The 26,354-nt window shown below is 34.1% G+C and overlaps 1 protein-coding gene and 1 long non-coding RNA gene across 3 annotated transcripts in view; one reads left to right on the forward strand and one right to left on the reverse strand.

The window, feature by feature from the left end:
- Positions 1–4,764: 4,764 nt before the first annotated feature.
- LOC126723383 (uncharacterized) overlaps positions 4,765–26,354 on the reverse strand; it is a 72,026-nt gene continuing 50,436 nt past the window's right edge. The window contains exon 4 of one of the 2 annotated variants that reach the window (XM_050426771.1): positions 4,765–4,930. In XM_050426771.1, the coding sequence (XP_050282728.1) occupies positions 4,844–4,930 (87 nt within the window). In that variant the 3' untranslated portion in view covers positions 4,765–4,843. Of the gene's footprint in view, positions 4,931–6,476; positions 6,532–26,354 lie in introns of those variants that run through there. The other variant, XM_050426772.1, reaches the window with a different exon arrangement.
- Positions 23,605–26,267, forward strand: LOC126723385 (uncharacterized). The gene is made up of 3 exons (XR_007654251.1): positions 23,605–23,910; positions 24,397–24,438; positions 26,010–26,267. It is a non-coding gene; the product is annotated as an uncharacterized LOC126723385 (long non-coding RNA).

Below are 26,354 nucleotides of genomic sequence, written 5' to 3' on the forward strand. Positions count from 1 at the left end.
AATTTTTTGCCACCTATGAGATCTAGTCCTCAGATGTTTTCCAGCTACCATCCACATCCTGAATACTAGATATATTATTTCTGCGGCGGCGTTGGCTAGCCCGTTGATGGAAAAATTTGGTGTTTTTATCACCTGCAAGTAGCCAAATGGATCGAGACCTTTGTCGCCAAAAGAGTTCATCCTGGTGCAGAATAGTATTGATCTCAACTTTCAGTGTTCTAATTCTTTGAGAGTGCTCGGCCTTATTCTCCCTTGATAACTCTTCAAGAGCCTTTTGTTTCTTTTGTATCTTTGTTTTGGAATTCCCAAAATTATTTCTGCTCCAATCTACCAAGGCATGTCGGCATTGCTTAATTTTTTCAAATAATACAAACATTGGACTTCCATTTCAGAACTGCCCTTTCCAAGCCTCACGACACTCTTTCACAATCTGGGTGGGTAACCAATTTTTCTTCAAAACGCCGTGGTAACTTTTTCCTCCTCCTAAGGTTGATCGGTTCAGTTGTAGAAATTAGGAGAGGCACGTGATCCGAGTATGATACCTGGAGGTGACTGACTTTTGCATGAGGAAAAATGGCTCTCCACTCACAATTGGCACAAGCTCTGTCCAACCTCTCTTGCACTAACTCATCGCCCCACCTGCCATTGTCCCAAGTGAAAATATTCCCTTTAAAACCTAGGTCAGCTAGTCCACAAAATAAAAGCGCCTCCTTGAAATCCTATATCATCCTCCAAGGCCTAGGAATTCGGCCTTGTTTTTCTTCCATACACAGTATTTCATTAAAATCCCCACAACATAGCCATGGATACGAACTTCTAGAGTGGAGATGCTTAAGCAATTGCCATGATTCATGTTTCTGTTGCTCCTCAGGCCACCCGTAGAAACCTATAAACCTCCAAAAGGAATTATCTTTTTTAATCAGTGCATCAATATGATTTGGTGAATATGTCTGTAAATGCAACTCAACATCGGCCATCCATAAGAGAGCCAAACCACCTCTCCTACGAACACTAGGAACAGCTACCATGCAGCGGTATGGTAAGTCCGCTTGTATCTTTTTCATCTCTTCCACGGATTACTTTGTCTCCATCAGAAACAAAACATTGGGAGCTTTCTCCCTCACTAAATGAGAGAGTACTTCCACTGCCGTTTGGTTCCCAAGCCCACGGCAGTTCCAGCTTAATAGATTCATTAGGCTCAGCGGGGCTGGTTCTTCAGCCTCCGCCGTTGTATATTCATTATCATGTTTGTCTTCCACCAACTTGCCCCGTTTTCTATTTTTGTTGTCAACCTCCACCAAAACCTTATCTTATTCTGTTATTGCCTCTTGAAAAGATCTCTTTGAGCCCACGGCATCTGAACTCATGTAGGTAGCATGTGTAGAGATGTGTGGGTCACGTGCCACTCTTTTCCATGTTTTCCCAATCTGTGTGTTTAGTGTCTCACATGCTGCCTCACGTGCTTGCTCAAGGATAGGGTGCTGTTCCACTTCCACAGCCACGTACTCAACTGGGACACTAATTAGCTTGTCTGTTTCACATTGATGCCCTATCAGCTCCACATTCATTTCTGGAATCTCCATGCTCACGTCTCCTCCATGATTAAGGGCGTCAGTTTCCTTTTGGGTAGTAGTAAATCCCGAAATTGAATTATCCTTTCCTGCATTATTGGCCTCATGACTACTCCTGCCCATTAATTTCGCCCTATGCAGTGAATGATTTGTAACGTATCCAGCAATAATTTCTGTGCCAGCTGGAGTGATAACAGTGTCAGAGCAAGGCGTCTTTGTGGGACTAGACGGAACCCTACCACCGTTAACACCATCGTCTCCATTGTCCCTGTGTGGTGGTCATCTGCTTCGTCCCTCCGAACTGTGCACAGGTCCCCTGAAGCCTGCCTTTAGCCACTCCCCATATGGAAGCTCATGTTGGGTTTTGTCTCTAGGGTGTGAGCATTCCCTAGCTTCATGGCCCAATATCCCACACTGATAGCACAATCCAACCAATCTTTCATATTTGAATCCTATGCGAACCTTATCGCCTTCAAGATTAGCAACCACTCCGCTTCGCGGTAAAGGTTTGTCTAAAGGTATTTCGACCCTCACCCGAACAAAACGGGCTTGTTCCGATGAAAAGGCCTTGTTGTCAATCTCTATCACCTTCCCCAGTCCGCTCCCAATATCCCTACTCGCTTCCTCCGATATTAAGTCGAATGGCAAACCCCACACTTGAACCCACATTGGGATGGAATTGAAGGTAACCGTCCTTGCCGTCATCCCCCTCTCCCTTCTCCTTAATACCAGAGGGTGATTTTCGAAACTCCACGGGCCATTGTGGATGACCCACTTCAGCTGACTTTCTAATGCAAACTTGAATTGCAACAAGCCATCACCCACTTCCACAATTTTCAAATCAGTCCCCAACTTCCACACTGAGCGAATTAGTGATTTGGCAGCACTTAGATTGTATGGCTGGGATGTAAGGAAACGTCCCAGCAGACTGAGTGAACAGGCTTCAAGTATTTTGTCCCTGTGTGTACTTCCAACCTTAATCACCTCCCCTTCTTCCTCAGTCAGAGTTATATTCTGCACCCTCTCAATAAAATCCGAATTCATAGTATCAGGAAAGAGTTTTGATTGTCCAAGAAAAGTAAAAGAAAAGGAGAAAGAGAAAATAATTTTTAAAGATTTTTAGGATTTAAGGTAGTAGTAGACAGCAAACTCACCTATAGTGAGAAGAAAACAAAACTCACCAAAGAAAACGTGAGAGAAAGCACTCACCAGTCGTGAGATTCAATGCTTCATCTAAAACACTACCATTTGACCATTCCAATTCAAGACCACAATTTACACAACATAGGCTAAAAGGTTGAATCCAAAGCACAGATCACAAATTATATGCATATTTAAGACATAAGCCAAATTATAAATGTGTCCTTAAAGTATTCATTAAATTAAAATAGATTATTTTTGGAGATGAAATGGGGTCTTTAAATTGCAGTATATTTGATGTACCATTAAGTTATCCTTCTTTTTTTATTTTTTATTTTTATTTTTTAAGTTACAAGTTACAACAGATAAGGGGGAATAAAAAAAAAATACCATAATTAAATTTTATTTTCTTCCTTAGAGTTATACTAGGTGTTTGGAGTAACCAAATTGATCCCAATTATCATTTTTTTTTTTTTGGAGAGAATCTCAAAAATAGAGGTTCAAGATTAAAATTTTGTACCCTATATATATGTGTGTGTGTGTGTAGAGAATATACCATTCAACAAGTTTTCCTACATCTCACTTTATATCATGATTGCTCACTTTCTTGAGTATTTCACAATTGGGTTGAATCAATTTTTAACTATAATGGCTCTTTGTAGTGTTCATGGATTATGGTTCATGTAACATTTTAAATCCATAACATTTAAAACAAGAGTGGTAATGAATAGGTGTAGACGTGTAGTAACATGTGCCGTTGTAATTAGCTTTGACATAATGACAAATGTCATCACGGTCTACATCCTTCAGTTTTGAGATCAAACTTGTATAATATATAAATATATATATATATATATATATATTTATTATAAATTTGAAGAGTTTAGATCATATACTTTATTTTAAGACTGAATTTATTTGTTTTGGAGAATTCTATTGCAAATTAAATATAAACTTTTGACTAAATTACAAATTGTAGCCTCTAGTTTTCCCTAAAATAATCTTGTAACTTTATTTTCATTCAATTCAATCCTGCTTTTAACTTTATTCAATTCCATCTTTCCATTAATTTAGGTGACTTGCCGTAATGGAGCTAAAATGATATTGTTTTTTAATTTTTTTTTATTTGTTACAATAAAAAATCCATAAAATCAATTAAAAAAAACTTTTTTAAAATACGAAAATTTTAAAAGTACGATTCTCTTTTCTTTTTTTCTTTTTTTTTTTTCCCAAGCCAAGGGAAGAAGAACAGTAGATTTCATACTGAAAATTTCTCACCTTCAACCTTAAATTTCTCATTCTACCACAATACAAAATTTCTCTGCAGATATTTTCACCACCAAAATATATATATATATATATATATATAAAAAGATTCTTCCCTAAACTCAATCATAGGTCAAGTCCTTATCAATCAAGCCAAATATTCGCAATCTTCCCCAAAAAACCCACAAGAATCAAATTCAAAAAATCCAACGAAAACCTTAAGAGCACTAGCAGTAAATGTACTAAAGTCTAAATTTTAGTATTTTGCATCCGATTGCAATCTTTTTTTAGCATTAGCTAAAGTACACTACTAGTCTACCACTGGTAAGTGGTAACAGTGCGCAGGCTACTTAATTCTATATTATAAATGTGTATTTTCATAGTTTAAGAGGTCGTGTAAAAGATGATATAATTTAGGGAGATAAAATGTAATTTCCACCCTCAACAAAATAGTTCATGCTCATATGCTATAGATTTTGCATATAATCTAATTTAGAGTATGGCCCCAAAAAAATTAATATTAAATTTAGAATTGGAACCTTATTTCAAGAAGATAATTGCTTTCATCAAACTCTTTCACAATTTGAACTACGAATACATAGTCCTAGTTTTAATTAGAGGAAACAAACAAGAAAGTAAGAACCTATAATGTCAAACAATACACCTTAACTCTATGATTTATTTAGTTATTTAAAAATTCAAGAAACTATTTTTAAGATAATGTTCAAAAGCTTGAGGCCAACTTGAGCAGACTTGCTTGTTGCTTCAAACATGAAACACCTTCCAGTAAATAACACGAAATGCATAAAGATCTACAATCATGGGCCATACGAATTCCAGCTTATTTACATACAACAATCTAGACATTAGGAAGAAACCCCATATGGTAGAAGTGCAGCAGCCACGATCCTACCTTCTTCATTCAATATGTTGTAAGTTGTTGAAGCGTTTCTCTACAAGAAGTGAAACAAAGATCATTAAGATAAGTTAGCACTGTAGTCAAATCCATTTTGGTTGGTGTCTTGGTCTTACAAAAGGGAAATGATCATAAAGAAATACGTTGGTTTCAGGTACAACACTCCCTAGACAAGTGTACACATGCACCCAGAGAACGAGCCAGAGATGCAATAATAAGAAAGTGCAGTAGTATAGAAAGACAACACATTATCTGCTAACCTATGTTAAAGAAAAAGTAGGGGGTTAGCCTTGCAGGGAGGGGGGTATTTAAACCTAGAATTTAAATTGGAGGAATAGTTTAGGCCCATGAATTACCTCAACTACTATACTAGGACCCGTGATTTAATTTCTACCTTATATGTTGGATTGGTAATTATGCCTAAGCTTTGATAGAGTGCTTGAAATTGAAGCCTAAAATTGTGAACAAAGTGAGATTTTTAATTTGTTTGGGCTGTTTGGCCTTACTCATGGACAATTTTCTTTTCTTTTTTGCCTTTATGATTGATTAGGCCTGTAAAATCTAAGTTCAGTCAAGTTGATTTCTTTTACTTTTTCCACCATCATGCCCCACCATATATATAGCAAAAAACAAAAATAAATCAAACAAAAAAGAATTAAAGTGTACTCTGTTTATGCTAAATTGGTAGACCATATATTCCTTAATAAAAATGTTTAGCCAATTCAGAAAATACAACATTTTCACAGTATTTTTGCTAGTATGTAAAGGAATTTAGAGACACTTATTACCAAATTAGCTGCTAGCTCAAAGAGCTCACACCCCAATTATACAGATTTGCTGTGCCACGACTATTCTCACATATGACATTGAATGTATACTTATCAACAAACAAACAAACAAAAAAAAAAAATGTCAGTGAATGTAAGGAACAAGTGCACTAAAGATTCTTTTAATAATTTAAAATGGAAGTTTGCTTCTTGCCCTCCTAGCTTAACCTAACAAACAAACAACAAAATGATCGATTGGGATGGACAAAAGCAGTGCCTTCAACCCTAAGAGTTGGGCCAGGTAAACATGGCATAACACCAAGTAGACCTAACTTGCAGCCAGATCAATTAACCATAGAACTGTGAACCTCTTACGCATTTCTCATATAGGGAAGCTTTACCCTATTATTCCTTGGAATATATATAGGCATTTTTCAACACCCAAGATATCCCATTATGTGGCTCCTGAATGTTTTTTTTTCTTTTCACTCTACACCTCACTCTCTTTCATTGCCTAGTGCTCTGATAAAATTTTGAACTTGGTCTTATTTGCAGATATGCCCCAATCAAAATAATTTGATTGGAAAGTCGTGCTACTTTTTTCGTCCTCTATTTATTCTCTTTTCTACAGGTGAAGAAGAATAATAATGTAACAATATCAACTTTGTTTAGAAAACCTATGTATTTTATTTATTGGTGAATCTACGCAGAGTATGCAGTAAAGATGAGAGACAAAATTTAACGGACTGAAGGAAGTAAAGCCCAGGGGGAAGCTAAACGGCTTCCAACTTCATGCCAGTAGACCGAATGAAGCGCCGAAGTTCAGGATTTACTATTTAAATATTCCTCCCACAGCCAAGTATCAAAATCTCTGACATGAATTATTACAAGTAGATGGTCAATAGAAAATCAACAGAAGATTAATATAACAACTGGACCAAATCTTAAAGGTGAAAACCCTTAAACTATAGATATCATATAATACATACACAAATAAAAACTTGATATATACACATAATATGTGTATATTTGGAAGTTACAGTGACTTACATAATGGTTCTAGTACCCTTGACAGGATGCATATTTATTGACATTAAGTGTCCGTTTGGAAACAATATTTATTGACATTTAGTTTTTTGCTAAAAATGTGCTAAAGTATATTTGTACTTTGAAAAAGTGAGAAAAAAGTAAAAAAAAAAAAAAAAAGTGAAGTTTTAAAAAGTTATATATAAAAGTTAAAAGCTAAAAGCTGAGCTTAAACTCTGGCCAAAAGAGACACTAAGGGTCTGTTTGGATAGAACTTATTTTGCTGAGACTGAAAATTGAAAACACTGTAGCAAAATAATTTTTAAATATGTGAATAGTATTGTGGGACCCATTTTTAATGAAAAAGTTGATAAAAAGTGGAGTTTGTGGGATCCATGAACAGTGCACAAATGCACTGTTCACAGCAGAACTGGTCAACTATTGCGGCTGAAAAGGAAAAAAAAAAAAAAAAATTTGAGGAAACGCAGACGCAGCATAAGTGCTATCCAAACGAGCACTAAGGCTCATCATATTAGGTACTTAAAGGACATAAAATTGCAAATGGAATATATGGGTTCCACTAACTCTTTGAATGCAGGGAGCAACAAATACAGTGAAGGTGGAAGTAGACTCAGATGCAAAAAGGACATCGCAAAGTACCAAAAGTGCAGATAAGACGGAGGCAGCTATGAATCCAAAGAAAAGAGATGCTGGGGTAAGCCCTGTTAACGTTGCGATCCTTCTCCCCCACCCCACTTTTTTTCTCTTTTCTTGCTTTATATTTTTGATTTTGGGGTAAGTTCTGTTTATGGATCCTTACTTTTTGTCTTTAGAAAATAAGTTTGGGATTATGTAGAGTTTTATGTGGTCCTTCCTCATCCCCTTGGGACCAAAACTTATAAAGAGAGCTTATTATGTTGAATTTTAGATGTCCTTCCATAATAAACATCTTTGTTAATTGATTATGTTATGTTCTGTAAAATGAATCAGAGGAGTTTTGACAAGTCTTGGATTTATCTATGGGGATCTAATATCTTTAACTGAGTGAGAGCTGTAACTGTAAGTGCATTTCAAGCGTAGGCATATCAAGTTATTATTATTATTGTTGTTGTTATTATTATTATTATTATTATTATTATTTTGATAAGTTCAAGTTTTGAATATTATTACTTATCAAACAAACATAAAGTTTTAATTTAATATCAATGCACATAAAGACTCTGAGATTATTCTCTTAAATATAGAAAAAAAAAAGCATAAAGACTTGGAGACAAGTTCTTTAAAATTCATATAATTAAGAAGTATTAGACTCTCATGAAACAAGCAAACTATTGATTGGATATTACTGAAAGCTTATACCTAGCCTTGAAAACTATTGACAGGGAGTGCTAGATAAATTCTTTTATAAGTACAATGGTTTTCTATTGGCCAAGAGTCTTGTGGTTTGGTGGCATTGCGAATCTAGGTTCAATCCCTCTCCTGCACTTGTTGTAAGCCCAAAAAAAAAAAAAAATGATAATTGAAATTGATCAGAGAAATTGTTGTTTCGGTGCATATTAAACACTGAATCAAATTTTGTCTTTAGATTATGTGTGTTCTGTTAGGATTTTATGTGTAGGAGTGTGACACCTCACATCAAGCATAATACAACGAAAAAGTGTTAATTCTGAACCTCATATTGTTATGATACTTTTGAATTTATAGAATTTCTCTTCCCCATTAAAGTCCACCACTTCCTTTACTTTCTTCTCTGCCCCATACCGAGTGCAAGCAAATTTGGACTAGAATATGAATAACATGAGAGGGGTTGGTATTAAAAGAAGGTAATATGATAAGAAAAACGCATACAAGTAGGAGAGGAAGAGGTCAAGAATTGCATGAATTTGAGGTATTTTTTCCTTCCCTAATAAGATGCCCCTTTATATTGTGTTACACCAATATCCTTATCGTTCTCAATCAAAGCTTGCACACTCCAACTTAGGAGAAAAAATAATAGATAAAAAACCTCACGATTGTTCTACCCAAATCAAGATCAATTGCTTTGTTTTCACATTTTAATACTCCGTATTTTATTTCAAACAAATATTCGTTGCTCAAATGTTAATGCTGAAGTGTATAACATTGAAAGCTATATAACAAAACTCAACTTCAAAAATTGCAAGAGGGTTTGACCCCAAAAAACCCCACAAAAATTTGTTCAGATTGATTTTTACAAGGGAACATCTCCACCTTTTTATTACAGATTGTAACAAAAAATATCTAGGGGCAAAATACATCAAGGAACCGTGTAAGGAGCAGGCAGAAATGGAAATGGTGCAACCATGTATACTTGGGAGTTACTCCTGATAAAGGAAGCACAAGCACAAGCACAGATGCTCAGAAATTCAAAACAGATAAAAAAGAGGACAACGGCTAGTTCTGAACTAACGGTCACCTAGGCCCAAAACGGTGGCGTTTGTTTTGATGTCAACATGTTAAAGAATTTCCAGATACGATGCCGTTTAAACTTAAAGAGACGACACTGTTTTGTATCTCTTCTTCAACCCTAATTTCTTCCAGACTTGCTCTGTTTCACAGTGCTCGCGTTTAATCTATTCTCTATAAATAGAGCCTTGTATAATGTATTATTGCTTAAGAGCTTGAATATACAATTTCAGAAATATCTTCTTAATAAGAGCTAGTCACGGGACAACAACCACATACTTATAAAGTTTACATTTTACAATTAAAAAATTATTCTCAAAGAAAATTTCGTCAATAAATTTAAAAATATCCTCAATAATGCAATTCTCAAAATAATTCCAAATAATAATCTTCTCACATCAAAATAAAAATAAACTAAATCCTTTAAATCTAAAGGTCAAAGTACTTTTCAGAATGATAAAGTCATCTTAGAGAAAGTGGAAGTTTTTGTTATTTAACTCTATATGTACAATATTATTTTATCTAATATACGGAAATAAATCAAACACTAAACCTTAGAGAAGCTGGATAGCTCAACATGACGGACAAATCCTCCTTTAGCTCCACGGCTGAAGGTGGTGCGCAACCACTGTTTGCATGGGTGAAAAAAAGCCCATACAAACAGTGCAACCAAAATCAGCACCAGTAGGACCAGCGCCAAGATGAAGCCTCCATCATTGCTAGGATGAGATGGTGGCACAGGATAGCTCAATGTAGAGGCGGGTGGTGTAGCAAGGAATGGATCCACAAAGACAGGAGGCACCAAAGAGTAGGACTGCGGTGGAGATGAGCTGGCAAGTGGTATATGGTGATGACCCATGACTGTGACCTGTAAAAGAAATGTAGTTTTATTAAGGCTAAAGTTCACAACATACTCCAATGAATAAGGAGAATACTGAGAAACTATATATCAAGCACTAAGAAGCATATTTGATAACAAAGGTGACAATTTAGTTCCAAGTTTGCACAAGGAGGAAAAAATTATTCATGCATTTCATTACTTGGCGTAAATGTTATTCAACAAAGTATCATTTCTTGTTAACAACATGCAGTGCAAAGACCATTAAAAATTCAGAAAGGTACTTCAGTTCAAGAATCAAACAAGAAGTTATAACATCCGACTTTCTAAAAATGTACATCACACGGATAATTAAGCTGTAAAATCTTTAATAATAGTCTTATAATCAAAGCCAATTACATCTTAATGAAAAATTTACAATCTAAGAGACAATCTCATATTTGCTATTATATCTACTGCATTTATTAATCAAAGCCATTAAATACGCTCAACCAAACTTGCACAAGTATTCCGCATCCATTTAATCCTGTAAAATTAATGATTCCCAGAACTTGCAACACAAACTCCTAACTTTAAATGTACTTAAAACAATAACAAAGCACCATACAATAATTTTAACAAAAAAATTATCTATTCACATAGCTCACAGATCAAACGGAATTATGGAAAATCTAAAACATCAACCAATTAAAAAAAAATATATATATATATATATATATATTCTTTTCATCCGTAGCAAAAGCGCAAGTAACTTCACAACCAAGCTCATTCAATCAGATCACGCTTTCATTTTATGTATAAGCTTCCAAAGTACACATAAGACCCACATGCATATCCCTCAAAAAGAAAAAAGAGAGAATTCAATTTGAAGTAGCTACAATAGAGTCAAGATTTAGCACACATTTTAAGCGAATGCATTTTTCCTTTATCGCTAGTTAGATGCAGTAAGATAGCATATATGCAATTTGAAGCCAAGTAGCACCAACACAGACACGGATAAGAATATGACACAGGTACATATACGGAAGTATGACACGGTATGAGTATAACAATTAAATAATTAATTAAATTTTATATTTAGGCATATTTTAAAATATTTTTAGACATAAAATACATTTATGTCTAGAATTTAAATTATGTAAAAACTACAAATAAGTAAACTAACATTCAAATCAAAGTAATACAATAATACACATAAAATGTTTAGCCAACGAGCCAAAAGTTTAAACAGGATTCTTCAAAAATGATATCCCTGACCCTTCGGTCGACGCAAACAAAAAATACAGGGCCATTAACATTTTGCTTTTGGGCCCATTTTCTTACCTCATGGGCGGCCCTATTGGCCTCTCTATTCTTCTTTAGATTTTACGCACCCAATTTGAAGGGACCAATTTAAAAAAGGTTTGGCATTGTTACTAACAGACACAGGCACACAGTCCATCAAATAAAAATTAAAAAAAAAAAAAAAAAATTGACAGCCTCAAAATTTTGAAACTCAGAAAAGACAAAGTTAGATTAAGATTAGTACAGTACAGCTGTACAGCACGCAGTAGTCCAAAAGAAGAATAAAAAGCCAGAAACTAAATTGTTTTAGTCTGTGGCATTAAAGACTAAACAGTGACAGAAACAGACATGTATTAGTGGTGGTGGTTGCTAGCTTGGACTGGAGCCAGTGCCGGAGCCGGAGCCTGGAATGGAGCGGACGACCACGAACTCACAGTGATGGTCAGAGCCGTGTGGAATTCTGTTATATGTGTGCTACCCTCATATCAAGATATTTTCCAAATTGATGGAAATTAGAGCTGCGATTTGTTTCACATGAAAACCAATTCTGAAAAGCATTTTACACCATTGTGTGTGTTTGATATCAACTAAAAATATGATCAAACTGAAAATATTTATACTTTAACCGTAAAATACCCCCTTACACCCGTAAAACCATTTCCATAGTTGTTTTACCTTCAAACATCATTTTACAGACTGAAAAAGTGGAGAGAGAGAGATGAGTGTGAAACCAGAGAGAGAGATCGGAGTCGTCGCTGGAAGCTCATCGGCGCCGCCATCCAGATCGTCACCACCCAAAACCGACCTCGTTTCATGTGTTTGCAAAAAAAGAAGAAGAAGAAGAAGAAGAAGAAGAAGAAAATCACTCACTTGTTCTCACTTCTCCGCTTTGCTCCTCTGCCTTCTCCGTTCCACTTTTTGGCAGATCGAGTTCTCACAGGAGTTTTTTTTTTTTGAGAAACTCTAACAGGAGTTTGGATTAAGTTCTCTCAGCTAAAAGGCAAGTAATGGATATATATTTGGCTACTGAATTTTGCTTTGCATGGACACGTTATTCCAAAAATAGTAGTCATTAGCTAGGGTATTGCACCTCAATTCTCAGCCACCTCACAAATAACAAAAAGACTATTTTGCCATTTAAACATTTTGATATTAGATTTATGGATTTTATTTTTCTTCCCTTGATTTTTTTTTTTTTACCAAAGATCATCATTTTCTTTCATTTATAGGCACTAAAGATTATGACTTTCTTAGTTTCTTTCATTGAAACATTACTATGCTTCTTAGCTTAATAAGAATTTCTGAAATTGGAATTTGTTACTATTGAGAAATATATTTGTTGCTGTATATATGTATGCTTTTTATTTTTATTTTTTATCTATGACTGAGACTTTGAATTATTATTGAAATTCCCATGTGTAAGTTTGGAAATTCCAATTTCACATTGATACTAGAACTCCAAGCAAATCGTGTTCAAAGTTGAATTTTATTACTGTTTCAAATGTTTTCTACTGTTCCACTGGTTTGTGTTAGTGAATCAGCAAACTTGAATATGCTTCTATATTTGGACCGGTCCACCCGGTTGTTGGCTCCAAACTTGAATATGCTTCAGGACCAGAGGATCTCCATTGTTTCAAACTGAAGAAACAAATATGGGGACAGTTTCAAATGAACCTTGTTTATATAGATATACTTTCTCCTAGGTGAAAGGCTTTATTTTCGTTTCTCTTTTATATATATGTGAAAATAAACACTCCACATTTAGAATTAAACATCCAAGAGGAATATAGACAAAGCAAGAGAGATATGTACTCATTTTATTCAAAGTGCTATACATGATTTAGTAGCAATGGAACTTTTGATATTTCTACTGTATGAGCATTTGGTTACCCTTGGTGTTGCTGTTGCACGCTGGATCTGATGATTGTACTAACTTTCATTGTATCCTTGACTTTAGTTTAAATCAACTAGTCTCATTTTTTTTTGATAGTTAGGTCAACCAGTCTCATGTTATTGCATTACTCCAGATTTTCTGGCTAGTGCTCCATGGGGGCTCCATACCTGTAGCTTGCTCTGGCATTTGGAATTTCATTCTATATTAGATCACCAATTGTGTCTTTTAGTATGACCCCCTTTGACAATCATAACAACACTCCATGTGCAACAGAAACATACTGCTTTAGTTACATTGCTAGAATGATAAGTATATCACTCTCTCTCAATATGATGGCTGGTTACTGGTCTGCCAGTAGCTCTATATGAGTGACCAATAAGCTTGACCTTTTAAGTTTTGGAACTCGTTTAGAGTTCCAGGAATGTGTTATATATATATATATATATATATTAAATAGGTGTCCCTTTGTGCTATATTCTCATTTTTTAAGGCCAAGGCTGCCTATATATATGTTATGTACATAATATGTATGCTGCCACCACTTCATTAAAATGGTTTGCCTATTTAAATTTGTTGTGTTTCCCCTGTCCAGTAAGTGAGCCAAAATTTGTCATATCAATAGAGTTCAAAAAATACTCATGCAGGGGCTGGTGTTGGACCAACTAAAACCAATACAGTTAATACAGTTGTTGCATACGATTTTCTTAGCTGAATAATGGTCTGACAGAATGCTATATTTAAATTTGGACTTTGAATATGATTTTCTTTCATTTTCTGTCATTGTCTTAGTTTTGTTACTATTGTGTTTATTATTATTAAGCTTTACAAGGTTCAATGTTGTTGATTGCAGTTGAGTTATTTTTAGTGTGATGTCTAGTTTAAAGAGATCCTGCCTTTTTATTTTTATTTTAATATTAACAACATCAACATTCTCTAACTTGTTTTATATTGCAATGGTCAAGGATGTAGTCATAAAATTTTAGAACCAAAGATTTGTGAGAATAGTACTTAGAATTTTTTTTCAATTCAAAATCAGTTCAGTTTAGTTAAGTTCAGCTTTTATTCCTATTATGAGCCTCTAAAAGGGTCATTTGGTATTGCTATTTCTATGGAAAACCATTTTTCAGGCTAAAGTTCCTAGAAAAGGGTTTTTTTTTTTTTTTTTTTTTTTGGTTTGAACAGCTGCATTTGGAATGATCCTTCCTATCAGATGAGGATATTTAAAGAGGATAAATACCACTTATTCTAAAAGCTTAAGTTGATAGAAAGGATGCTTTTAATCACTTAACCATTATTCTAACACTCTCTCTCCCATGTGAGTCATCACTCCCCCTCAATAACTGGGGCTCAACATGTGGAATTTTAACTGTAAATGGGAGAAAGTAGAGTAGAGATAGAATTTGAACTCAGAATCACCTAATCTGATATCATGATTGATAAGCTATGACTTGTCACAAAAACTTAAGCGGTAAAGAAATGGTGAATACAATCACTTAGCCATTATTCTAACAAAAGAGAAGGGAGATTATCAGAGATTGGTTGCACAGGACCTTTGGTTGTTAGAGTTCATGTTGTACTGAGAATAACTGAATATAACAGTTTCTTTACTTAATCAAGGTAACCCTTTCTTCTTACTGCAAAGTTCGTTTGATGTTATAACTAATAAGTCTCATTGTGAGTTTATTGGAGAGGTCTTCTAGTCTGGTGGAATCCCTGTCTTACAAGTTACAATCTTCTATCAAGTGATATCTCTGTTGGATGTATGAAAGTTTAGGAAAATGGATAAATTTTTATTGTGTTTTGTTTTATCTAGTGATGAATGTTGCTGCCACTTTTTTCAATTTTCAATGTGCTTCTCTATAGTTTTATAATCCTAAATTTATTAATTTGTTAGGTACATGATTCTTTCAAACCGAGCTAAAGCAATGTGTACCAATTTTGGGAAGCTAGTTCGTCTCAATGACAATAAATATATCTTTGTAAGAGTAGGGATCATGCTTCATGGAAAGCATAGTTTCTACACCAAATTCTCAAAATTATTCAAGGTAAGATTAGTTCACTCTAATTGATATCTTGACTTGAAGTCCATATTATATCTCCTTGACTATATTTGTTTCACTGGCCTCTCTCTGGTCATCTTTTCTTGGTCACCTAGCTTCTGCATGATTACAAAACTATACTGATAATTTTTTTAATTAGTGCCTGGAAATGAGTGTTGTTTCTTTAACTGACCTGATAACCTATGCAAGGATCATTATTGAATTCTGAAGTATGAACTTGTACGCTAGATTTAGAAGCCTCATTACCTCTTGTAGCTAGTGTGTTTTGAGAGCTAGAATTAAATAGTACAAGAACTAGGTTGTCTTTTGGATATGTTTGATCTTGATGCAAAGGGTTTCCAAAAGTTCTGAACATTTAACTATAGTAATTATGAAGTTCTTTCTGAGTAGAGCATAGTAGTCAGATCATGGAGGAAGTGGAGCACTTGATTGGGAATCTTTAAGAAAATTTTTGGTAGTTGTCTCCTTGATGGTAGACTATTTTTACTTAAAATCTTGATTCTTTACAGAATTCACCGACTCCTAAAATTTTAGCTTCTCTAACCTTCAAACTCTGTAAACAAAATGATTGAAGAACAAAGAGGAAGGTTTGACTATCAATTTTTATTCCTGTAGCAAGATTAAGCAACTAAAAAAAAAGGACATGACATGGTAAATGACATAAACATGAGGCATGGTATGAGTCAATCTATGCAAGCCAACAAAGCAAATTGCAAAAGTAGACTTGATGGAAATGGGAAATTGGGATGAACTAATATACCTCTTATTTTGTACTTTTCTGTGTGTATTTCAGAATAAAAATTAAATTTTATTTTGTATATATTAAGTTATGTAGCCAAAATTTCTAAAGTAATTTATGTCTTTTTTTTTTTTTTTTGTTAGGTATTTTTATATCATGCCCTAGTTGATCTGTTTTTAGAAATACCCAGCTGTTTCATTGCTTATAGACCATTAATGTGGTTCCCCTCTTCATAATTTTAGTTTTTCATTTATTAAAATGGAATGAAATAAGCTTTGTAGCAAAAATCAAACATTTAGGCTGTGGATATCACATATTTAATTTGTTCATGTGCTGCACAACACTACTAAGAAAGTTACCATAGAAGCAACATCTGATATCAAACCTGCCTCACCCTCCAATATCTCCCTAAAAGATCTAGACCTCACTTGAATTTCAAGAAACTGAATTCTCTTAACCATAACTTCATAAATTCACTTGATTTTTGCCTATCTACCCCTGCCTACAAGTTTTCCATTGCAATCTTGTCTTGATTTCAAGGTTAATTACAAAGCATTATATGATCACTTTGAAAAGAAATAAAATTACAGAGCATATGCAACCGGGATTGTGAAGCTCGTGATCTGGAACCAAGCATACTTGGTGGCGTGAGAGATTTCATCAAGTCATGATGGTTGACCTCCAAGCTATTGGTAGCATTAGAAGGCTCAACAACTAGAATTACAACACGTGGTCAACTTGCTTGGAATCATACTTGTTAGGACAAGATTTGTGGGAGATTGTGACTAGTGGCAAAACCACACCTCCTGAAAATGCTGAAGCATTTTGGAAGTGGAAGGTTAAAGCTCGGAATGCTATATGTTTGCACTCGAGACAAGTGTCAAAGAAGAGGTGTTGGAGCACATCAGGTGAGTGTGTAGACACACCAAAAGCAGCATGGGACACCTTTGCGACACTATTTTCAAAGAAAAATTATGTGAGACTACAGTTGCTTGAGAATGAGTTAATGTCAGTGGTGCAGCAAGATTTGATGAACACTTGTTACACCAAAATATAGTTTTTGTTGTGAAATCTCTTAATTAAATCCCGCATCAAATATTTTTTATTCAAGACGCAAAATCTCTGAAATAGATCCAGCATCAAATATAGGATAATTATTCATGAGTTGAGACTTGAATGTAGAAGTTTTGTAGCTCACTGATCTTAGATTCTTGGAGAGAAAAGATTAAGGATAAATTGGATAGCGTATGGAGCCATTTGCCGTTATCTACCTACCACCGCATACCTTGCTTAATAATTCTATGAAAATTGAGCATGTCTCGAAAAAATTGGTTTATAAAAGCTATACCTAAAAAGGAGTGCAGTTCAGAACTAATTAATTAACCAAATACGGTCCACATGAAAAGTTTCAAAGAGTGCATTTACAAATTTTATTACATTAGTTTTACAAATTAATATCACAACTTTTAAGCAATTTGGCCTACAATCTTGGTTTTGGACTCATCTATATTCAGGTCTCAATTCATGAATAATTTTCCTTCTTAGTATTGATTTAGAAACATGTGATGCAGAATCTAATTCAAAGATTTCGCAAAATAGAGACTCTACCTTGGAAAAATATTAAGTGAACGCCAGATAATTTTTCTTTGAAAATAGTATTGCAAAGGTGCCATGCTGCCTTTGGTGTGTCTGCACACTCGCCTGAACAACATTAACTCATTCTCAACATTAACACACTTCTACATAGACAACCTACACTCACTTAGACACACACGGCAACGCACTAGATGGACACCCCCTCCACAAATACACACTTCACTTTTGTAAGACACATTGACAATCTTAACTAAGGCTTGATGATTATGCTACTACTCTACACATGTGGGAACTCCTTGGTTCCTATTTATACTTGCGGAAGGTCGATTAAGTAACGACATTGAAGCTTCTAGCTTCATTTATTTATTTTCTGTCAGTACACCCTTTTCTTATTTCTTTCACAAGACAGCTTCTAGAACTTTAGGCAAATTGTGGTTGAAATTTAATTGTCTAGGGAAGTTTCTAGAGGAAGTATGAGAAATGTTTTGTAGATATTTCCAGAGTGCGCAAGAGAGAGAAAATCCTGGAATATGAGAGTGATTTTTCTAGAAGGAGAGAGGCTGTTAATTTCTAACTTGGTAATTCATGACTATATATAAAGGTCAATGTACATTTGGAGCTTGAAAAATTTCTTAAATATTTGTTATCGGAGTATAATAAAATAGTGTTTCCTTCTATTACATTCATGATGGGCCCATCATGAATGTAATATGTGGAACCTGTCATGAATGTAAGAAAAGAAAACACCATTCATCGTGCTCTGGGAGTACTCAAAAACGGCTAGCCCGGAAAATTTTTAAATACTCCTTGAAGTTTAAGCTACAACAATGGATCAAGTGGCAGTTTCTTTTGCCAAGGACGTGGGTGTATGGAAAGCCACATAAACTTGAAAGTGATTCTAATTAAATTGGTGTGCATAGCCCTGCAAGGTACTACAGAGGCTGCCACATTCAAAGACTGGATTTAAGTTGAGCAAATAACATACAAAAACTTACATTATCAGATCATATCCGTACATAAACACTATAAAAATGAAATTCCATTGACACCAATTGTTATATATTTTAGTGGAGAAAAAAGACAATAATAGTAATCTATATGAAATTAAGCTCATTTAAAAACCGAGTCACGTTTACAGCACCAAAGATATCCTGAATACAAATATATACTCTTACAACTCATTACGAAGATAGTTCAAAGAATGCTATTTGAAAGTTTGAAAAGTGCCATGTTTCAGATTATTTTTATGATCAAATTATGAGTTAAGATTATTATTTTTAAAAAAACTGTCTTGGTTCAACAAATAGAAATCACTGTTCATACAGATCTTGGCTCTTTTTATTTATACTACTAATAATAGGATTCTCTTGTTTCGTCTTTGATTTTTGGTGTAGCAAAATATTCTCATACTAAAAGTTCAAATAGTGTAAAAACACCCCTGAACGTTTAGACCCCCAATTTACAAATTAACCAATTCAAGTTTTATGTCAAACAACAAGTGTGCGAAAAATGAACAAAAGTTATAAAACAGAATTAGTAAACAATCTAAGCCAATTTAAAATCACAACCCACAGCAGATAATAAAAGGCAAAGATAAAAGGGAAGGAAGATGCAAACACAAGGACAACACGCGATGTGTTATCGAAGAGGAAACCGAAGCCCTCGGCGTAAAACCTCTCCGCCGCCCTTCAAGCGGTAAACAATCCACTAGAAAATGTAGTTGGGATACATGGACAGCAATAGACCCTCCAAGCCTAATCTACCCAGTACACCTAAGCCCTCTAAGCTTCTTGCTCCAACGAGATTGCGCATAATCTATTTCTTTTCTAGCTTCCTAGATTCCGCTACTTGACCATAGTATCAACCAATGTAAATTGGTTCCTTCCTAACTGCTTCCCAGAACACCAAACAGCCCTCTCACAGTAATGGATATGGTAAGAAAAATGTTTTGGTAAAATGTCTCTCAAGGATTTGACAATGGAGAGGAAGAAAGTTGAGGAATTTGAAGAGACTCTTATGTAAAGATTGTAAATGAATCAATCTTATTTTGCTCTAGGGTTTCTCTCTCAAAATTCTCTCTGGAAGCTCTCTTTCTTTTGTGGGTATAAGGAGTATTTATACTGTGGTGAGAAAAGAATGTGAAACGTCAGGCTTTTTGACTGAGTCGCGAAATCCAGCCGTGCGATAACAAAATGGCCAGTTGTCCTATTTTGTCCTATAGTGCTCCAGCTAGCATAACGGTTCAACTTCTGGCATGCTTGGCACATGTGCTGCTTCTGGCGGCTTGCAACCGCGAGTCACCCGCGAGATCCAACCGCAAGACTCTGTTTTCTTGCACACTCTTGAGCATTCAATCACTCTATCTCACTCACTACCCTTACAACAAATCCACCTAAATATAGGATTACTAATTGCTGAAATATAAGCAAATTTTGCACGGAATTAAGCCAACAAAATGGTTGATTAATTTCAACCTTACACATACAAATTTTGAAATAACATACACTTTAGTTATTATTTTTTTAAAAACTGTCTTGGTTCAACAAATAGAAATTACTGTTCATACAGATCTTAGCTCTTTTTATCTATTCCCTTGTTTTGTCTTCAATTTTGGTGTTGCAAAATATCCTCATACAAATTTTGAAATAACATACACTTCAGTTTAATTTTTTTTTTCCCTACAAAAAACAAAAAAAAGGTTAAAAGAGTAATACTATCTCATGTTTTGAATTCAAATGTCTAACACCTATCTGTATTTGTTATCTAGTTGAACTCAAATACTTAAATTATATTTATATTTTAAAAAAATTACTTCTTCCAAAAAATACCTATTACGTAAAAACTACCAATTCTTATCCCATATTTAAATGTCTAATTTATATCTGTATTTGTTATCTATTTAAATTCAAATACTTCAATTTTTTTTATCTTCTCCATTCCTTCTACAACTTATGACACTATCTCTATCTCATTTTTAAATATTATTTTATTTTATGTTACCTTACCTTTTTTTTTAAAAAAAAAAATACAGTTTTAAACATTATAACACTAAACTAAAAACATAATTAGATAAAAAAAAAATAGTATTATTTCACACTCAAAATGAGTCTAGCGAGTAATAATATAAATATGATGTAAAATCAATTACTTTCGTGCTAATATGAAATCCCATTTGGGTTCCCATTGTATTTATCCCTTGCCTTCATTTCCGGTTCCTTTAAAATCCTCTCAATATTTTGGCTCTCCCCCTCTCTCCATCTTAAACTTTGTTTCCCTAGCTAACACTTTCTCCCTAGCTCTCAAAACCATCCTTCTTTTTCTTTTGTTTTTGTAGAGATATCAATTCAATGGCTAACAAAGACAAAGATCAGAACAACAATGCCACCAGAGTTATAGAGATGTGTCATCACATAGAAAATTTGCTTAGAGAGTTAAGGAAAACGAAGAAGAATCTTATTAAAAGTACCAAAGGAAGTGGAAGCTTTAAAGGTGAGACTTGAGTCACTGAAGAAAGATCTTGAAGCTATTGGAAAGATGTTCAATGTGTCGATGAGGAAGCACTTTGAAGAAAAAAAATGGTGTGATCTTGAATTTGGTAAATCTCTTAATATATGAAAATTCCATGAGCCCAAGGGATCACTCTCAGAGACTCAGTCACAGTCAACCATGCAGAGTCAACTAGGGGAGTCAACTCGGAACCATGCACAGAGATATAATTCTTGCACGAGGTTTCTTCATTTCTACCACTTATATTTATGTTTATTGTAATGTTGATCAATGAATAAATCATTTCAATATAAAGGTGTAATGAAAATGTTGTGAGCACTATTTAATTAAGTATTTTAGAATAATTTAAAGGATTATGTTGTGGAATCTCCAAGAGCTATCATAATGAAATAAAATAATAGATTAGAACCCACCATGATAAAAAGTAAAGGTGTTGATTGTGTTTAACAATTAATATATATATAGAGAGAGATAAAAGTAACAAAGTTTGCATTTACATCAAAGTATTAGTTCATTAATATCTATAGTTGTATATTAATTATTTATATTAAATGAATTTATATGATTATTTTTATAAACTTTATATAAGAGATAATTTTTAGTTGGAATAATAATAATAGATTTAGAATATGACATTTTTACTCATGTTTTGTTACTTTGACAACAATTAAAACAAAAGCCATAAAAATTAAATATTTTTGAATTCACTAAAATTATATCTTAATCCTTTAAATTTCCTAAATCCTTTATATATTTATTTTATTATATCATAATGAAAATTTAACATAGTTTTTCTAAGATTTATATGAGAAACATTTTTTTTTTTTTTGGAGAAACATTATATCATGCAACAATTAAAGCAATGTCCAACAAAAAGGGGAAAATCAAGAATGTAAGGACATATGCATTTTTTTAATAGACATGAAACATTTATTTATACTAACTACTATATCATGTAATTTTCAATTTATGAACGTATATATAGTGTATTCAAATCATTACACTACTCTTAGTGTTATCAAATCATGAATGTATGGTGCCAACCGGTTAAACTTATTGAAATATTGGAAATAACTCTGAACTGCATATCATGCGGAAATTCAGCTAATATTGTTAATAAATAAAATAAATAGATACTAGAAATAGATTTGGAAAGTTTTTGTGTGTTAATGGGTTTTGTTATTGGTTTCCGAATTCATTTGGGCTTGGATTCTTTTTTATGAATTTTATTTTGGGCTTTTGGGTTGGCTGATGGTATAATTTTCTTTTGGGCTTGTCTTGGGTTGGGTTTAATGAAGGATTTTCGAACTGGATCATGTAAGTTTTGAGTTACAATTAGGCGTTGGGTTCCAAAATGCTTCCTTTCAAAGAATATTTAAGTTTGCCAAGGACGTGGGTGAATGTGGAGCCACATTTGAAAGTGATTCTAAGTTGGTGTGCATGGCCCTGCAAGGTAAGTACTACGTACAAACGATTCCCCATTCAAACAATACTTTTTTTTTTTCCTTGCTTTGAATGTAACCAGTTTAATTGATCAATAAAATTGGGCAGACTACCCATCCAAACAAAAAATGATAATAATAAAAAATAAATAATACTGTCAATAGGTTTTTTTTTTTTTTTTTTAATTTAAATTTTATGAATCATGTTTCCTTATTATGTTTCTTGTGTCTAGAGACTTTCAATTTGCTTTGTTTTTCATCCATATTTAGACTTTAACGTTTTTATAATTAGCCTTAGACTAGTACAATGCACAGTTTTATGTATTTATTTTGTAATGTGATATATAATTTGTTGCACTTTATTGAAGATCAACTTTCTGAGGGTAGAACTTTCAAGTTACTGGAGGAGCATGGAAGGAAGGTACTCTCAACTTTTGTCTAAGTGAGCGTAGGTTATGGAGGAATTGTTCCTCGTCTCTCTGTTGTTAAGCAAAGGGGGATTTTCTTCCTTGTCTTCAGCAGTAGAAGTTGTCTGTCCCTTCTACACAAAGGAGTGTTTTGTTTTGGGATTGTTCTTTTGTCTCTCTAGGGATATCAAGAATATCCATGGAGCTTGTGGGGTTTTTTTGTTGTGGGGTTGGGAAACACTTTTCTTTTTGTGACAAACCTACTACTCATTCTAGGTCGACAAAAATGGAGGAAATCACTGATACTTGGCGAAAAGTGTCAGAGCAACAATTTGGACCTACTCTCAGTCAGGAAAGGAGAAATGTATGTGCATGGGCATCGTGAGCGAAATCAGTCTTGCCCAACAGGGAGGAGTAAGGCGAAGACTAGGAACGGAGGGAGGAACACAGCAAGCTCGGTGGAGGAGGGTAGTACTGACATGGTGCACAGGAAAGTTTCTTCAGTTACAACTCATGAAGTAACGTCCTCTTTACTGCTGCCCACATCCATGCAGCCGGTTACGGTTTCAACGCCTGCAATTATTGAGGAATTAGTGCTGCATCAGTCCACGTTTGTGGCAGAAATAAATAATAATGATGAGTTATTATTGGCTCGGACAATTGTACCTGGGGTCATTCTACTGTACCCCCTATTTTATAAGGGGGTACGGTACCCACTTAATTCTTAGCCATAGATCTTGCTTATTTTAATCTGGTCCGTTTATTTAATTTTATTAAGATACCTGCTACCGATCATCTAGGTTTTGTATAAAACCCAAAAAAACAAAACAAAGTTCTTCTTTTGACAAAGAGTTTGAGAGAGATCATGGTTCTTCTGTCTAGCCGCCTCTCTCAAACCTTCATGGCTCCTGTGTTTGGTATTCAAATCAAGATTTTGATTTTTAATCATTTTCCTCTCTATTGGTTGAAGTCACTGGAACCTAGAAAGATCAAATCCTACACCTACATGACCTTCATTGAGTCATGAAGAATGGTTAGATTTTTTTCTTTTACTTAATCATTTTAATTTAATTTTTGGGTTTGTTTTTTACTCTTCCCTGATCTGTTATTTGTTAAGTGGCACAATATGGCTTATATTAATTGTCAAACAAACCTGGTTTTTGTGGGTCATATTACTCATAATGGAAGATTTGGATTTCTGGAAAACGTCAATCTTTTTCTTTTCCTTCTTATTTTCGGTCCAAATCTTACAATACAAACTTTTTTTCTTTTTGGGTAAGAAATTGCAAACCGGAAGTTTTAGAGACCAAAACTATGGAAATTTCTACCGATTTCTAAGAAAAATCTGCATTGTTTTACATGTATATATAGAAGATCTGCTTTCTTTCATATAGGCGATCACCCAAATTGTAATTAGTCCCTCAATTGTTAGCAAAATGGCAACCAATTTTCAATTTAATAAAGCTTGGTGATTATGTGGCTTCTTCCACAAGACTTAATTTAAAATTTAATATTGCAGGAGGAAGTTCTTTTGGAGCAACTTAAGAAGTCCAAAATACAGGTAAACTAAATATTCTCTTTAATTTTTTTTCTTTCTGTCTTTTGGTTGCTTTTATGAACGAGCATCTTGATTAGGATCAATAAAAAAAAAGGGGGTCTCAACAATTAGAAAGGATTTCTTTCTACAAAAGGTTGTTTATGATTGACCCTTTTAGTTATAGAGCACAAAGTTTTCACATATTAACTTGGTAGGTCACTAACATGGTCCAACCAGCAAAGGCCCAAAAAGAGGGTGCCTTTGAATGTTTCCCTTTGGTATGAAAAAGTAAAATAAATTTATAACCTCTTTAGTAAGATCTGTTTTTGGGTTATGTCATATATCAATCTGGAGATTTATTTTTAAAAATCATTCTTTTGGTGTTTGAGAACTCAATTGGGATTCGGGAATAGTAATTAGTATAGCTTATGTATTGGTTCCACCCAAGCACACTTAAAGTTTGCTCGCATGTGGTGATGGTGAACATATAGGCTCAACTGAAATCACATAAAAGAAAATATGGAATTCTGGTTTGAAATAATTTGACCAAAGTTGGAAAGATGAAATTTTTTTAAAGAATTCATACGTTTTTCTTGGGTGTGGGGGTGCAATTTGGCATAGCATTTACTAGGGAGTTAGTAAGTAAATGATATCTTCTGCTGAAGTGTCCATGGTTGTATTATCATAGAAAGCAAGAAACAGACTTAGGCTAATGAAAATAGTAGTGTAGAACCCAATGAGCATGTTTCATTGGATTACCATTCCATTTTTAAATAAATAACTTTGGTATGTCCTTTATCTTCTTTTTGGCTTTATTTACCTTTAGGAACAAAATGCCCTGCTAGAGAATGAGGCTCTGAGCAAATAGGTGAGATCAAAACCATTTCTTCTATACAATAATTTTTGCATAAAACAAAATCTATTGCCTTCATTTTTCATGTTCAAATCATAAAAAGCTTGATGAAATACGGTGAACCTGCAAGTCACCTTTCCTTGAATTCAACCCTTTGGAGAGGAAGTTTTTACTCTCAGGCTCAAAAGTTGTTTCTACCTTTGCATCTGAGGAAAATGAACATTCAGACACTTCTTTGCATTTGGGGTATGCATCAATTTTGCATGAGTTCAGTTATTCCTAGCATTCTTCGATGTCTCTTTTCAATTTTTTGTCCAATGTTTTCCTACTTTCTTGGATATGAAGTAAGGATTTAGGTAAGTTTTATCCTAATATAAAAACTGTCAAGAAAATGGGAAAAGTTTCATATATGCGCATTGTTCTCAACTTGTTGGTAATGACACTTCCATTTGACTCATTTTAGTGAGCTATGTAGAAAAAGTGCAATGTTACTTGATTGAGAAATGAATGTTGCTGCAAGTTACCTAGACCTTCCAGCAACAACCAAATGCAGAAGCATAGCATTGGTTTTCTTTGTCATGAGCTTGTGCTTGACAATTGGACTTGTTTGAGGATGTCAATTCTAATATATATTAACAGCTTTAATCAAATCTAGAAATATTTTTAATCAAAATTCAATGTAAAATTGGTTCTAACTCTTAATTTGATCTTTTCTTATTTTTCTTTGACATTTGTTTCTCAGATTGTCCATAGATGTTTGTTGCAAGAGAAAATCACAGAAGATCGATCACACATGCAATGACTTAGGGAGTCAAGCGGCACTAAAGTGATATATGTGTTAAGAAGTTATTGTCTTGCAGTTAGAAGCTTTATCTAGTTAGTTTCAACTATAAAATAGTTAATTTTCTTCTTTTGACAAATAGGGGTAGATGTCTTGAACTAAGCTGAGGTGTTTTTAGATTTCTGTAAATGCTAAGGCTAATAAGGCATTTCAACAAAATTTTCAGTTCATTTGATGCGCTAGGGTGGTAATGCAAAACGCAAATTACCCTGATATAATGTGGAGAACTGAAAGATTAATAAAAAA

The sequence above is a fragment of the Quercus robur genome, chromosome 4 (assembly GCF_932294415.1).
Source record: "Quercus robur chromosome 4, dhQueRobu3.1, whole genome shotgun sequence".
Lineage (NCBI taxonomy): Eukaryota > Viridiplantae > Streptophyta > Magnoliopsida > Fagales > Fagaceae > Quercus > Quercus robur.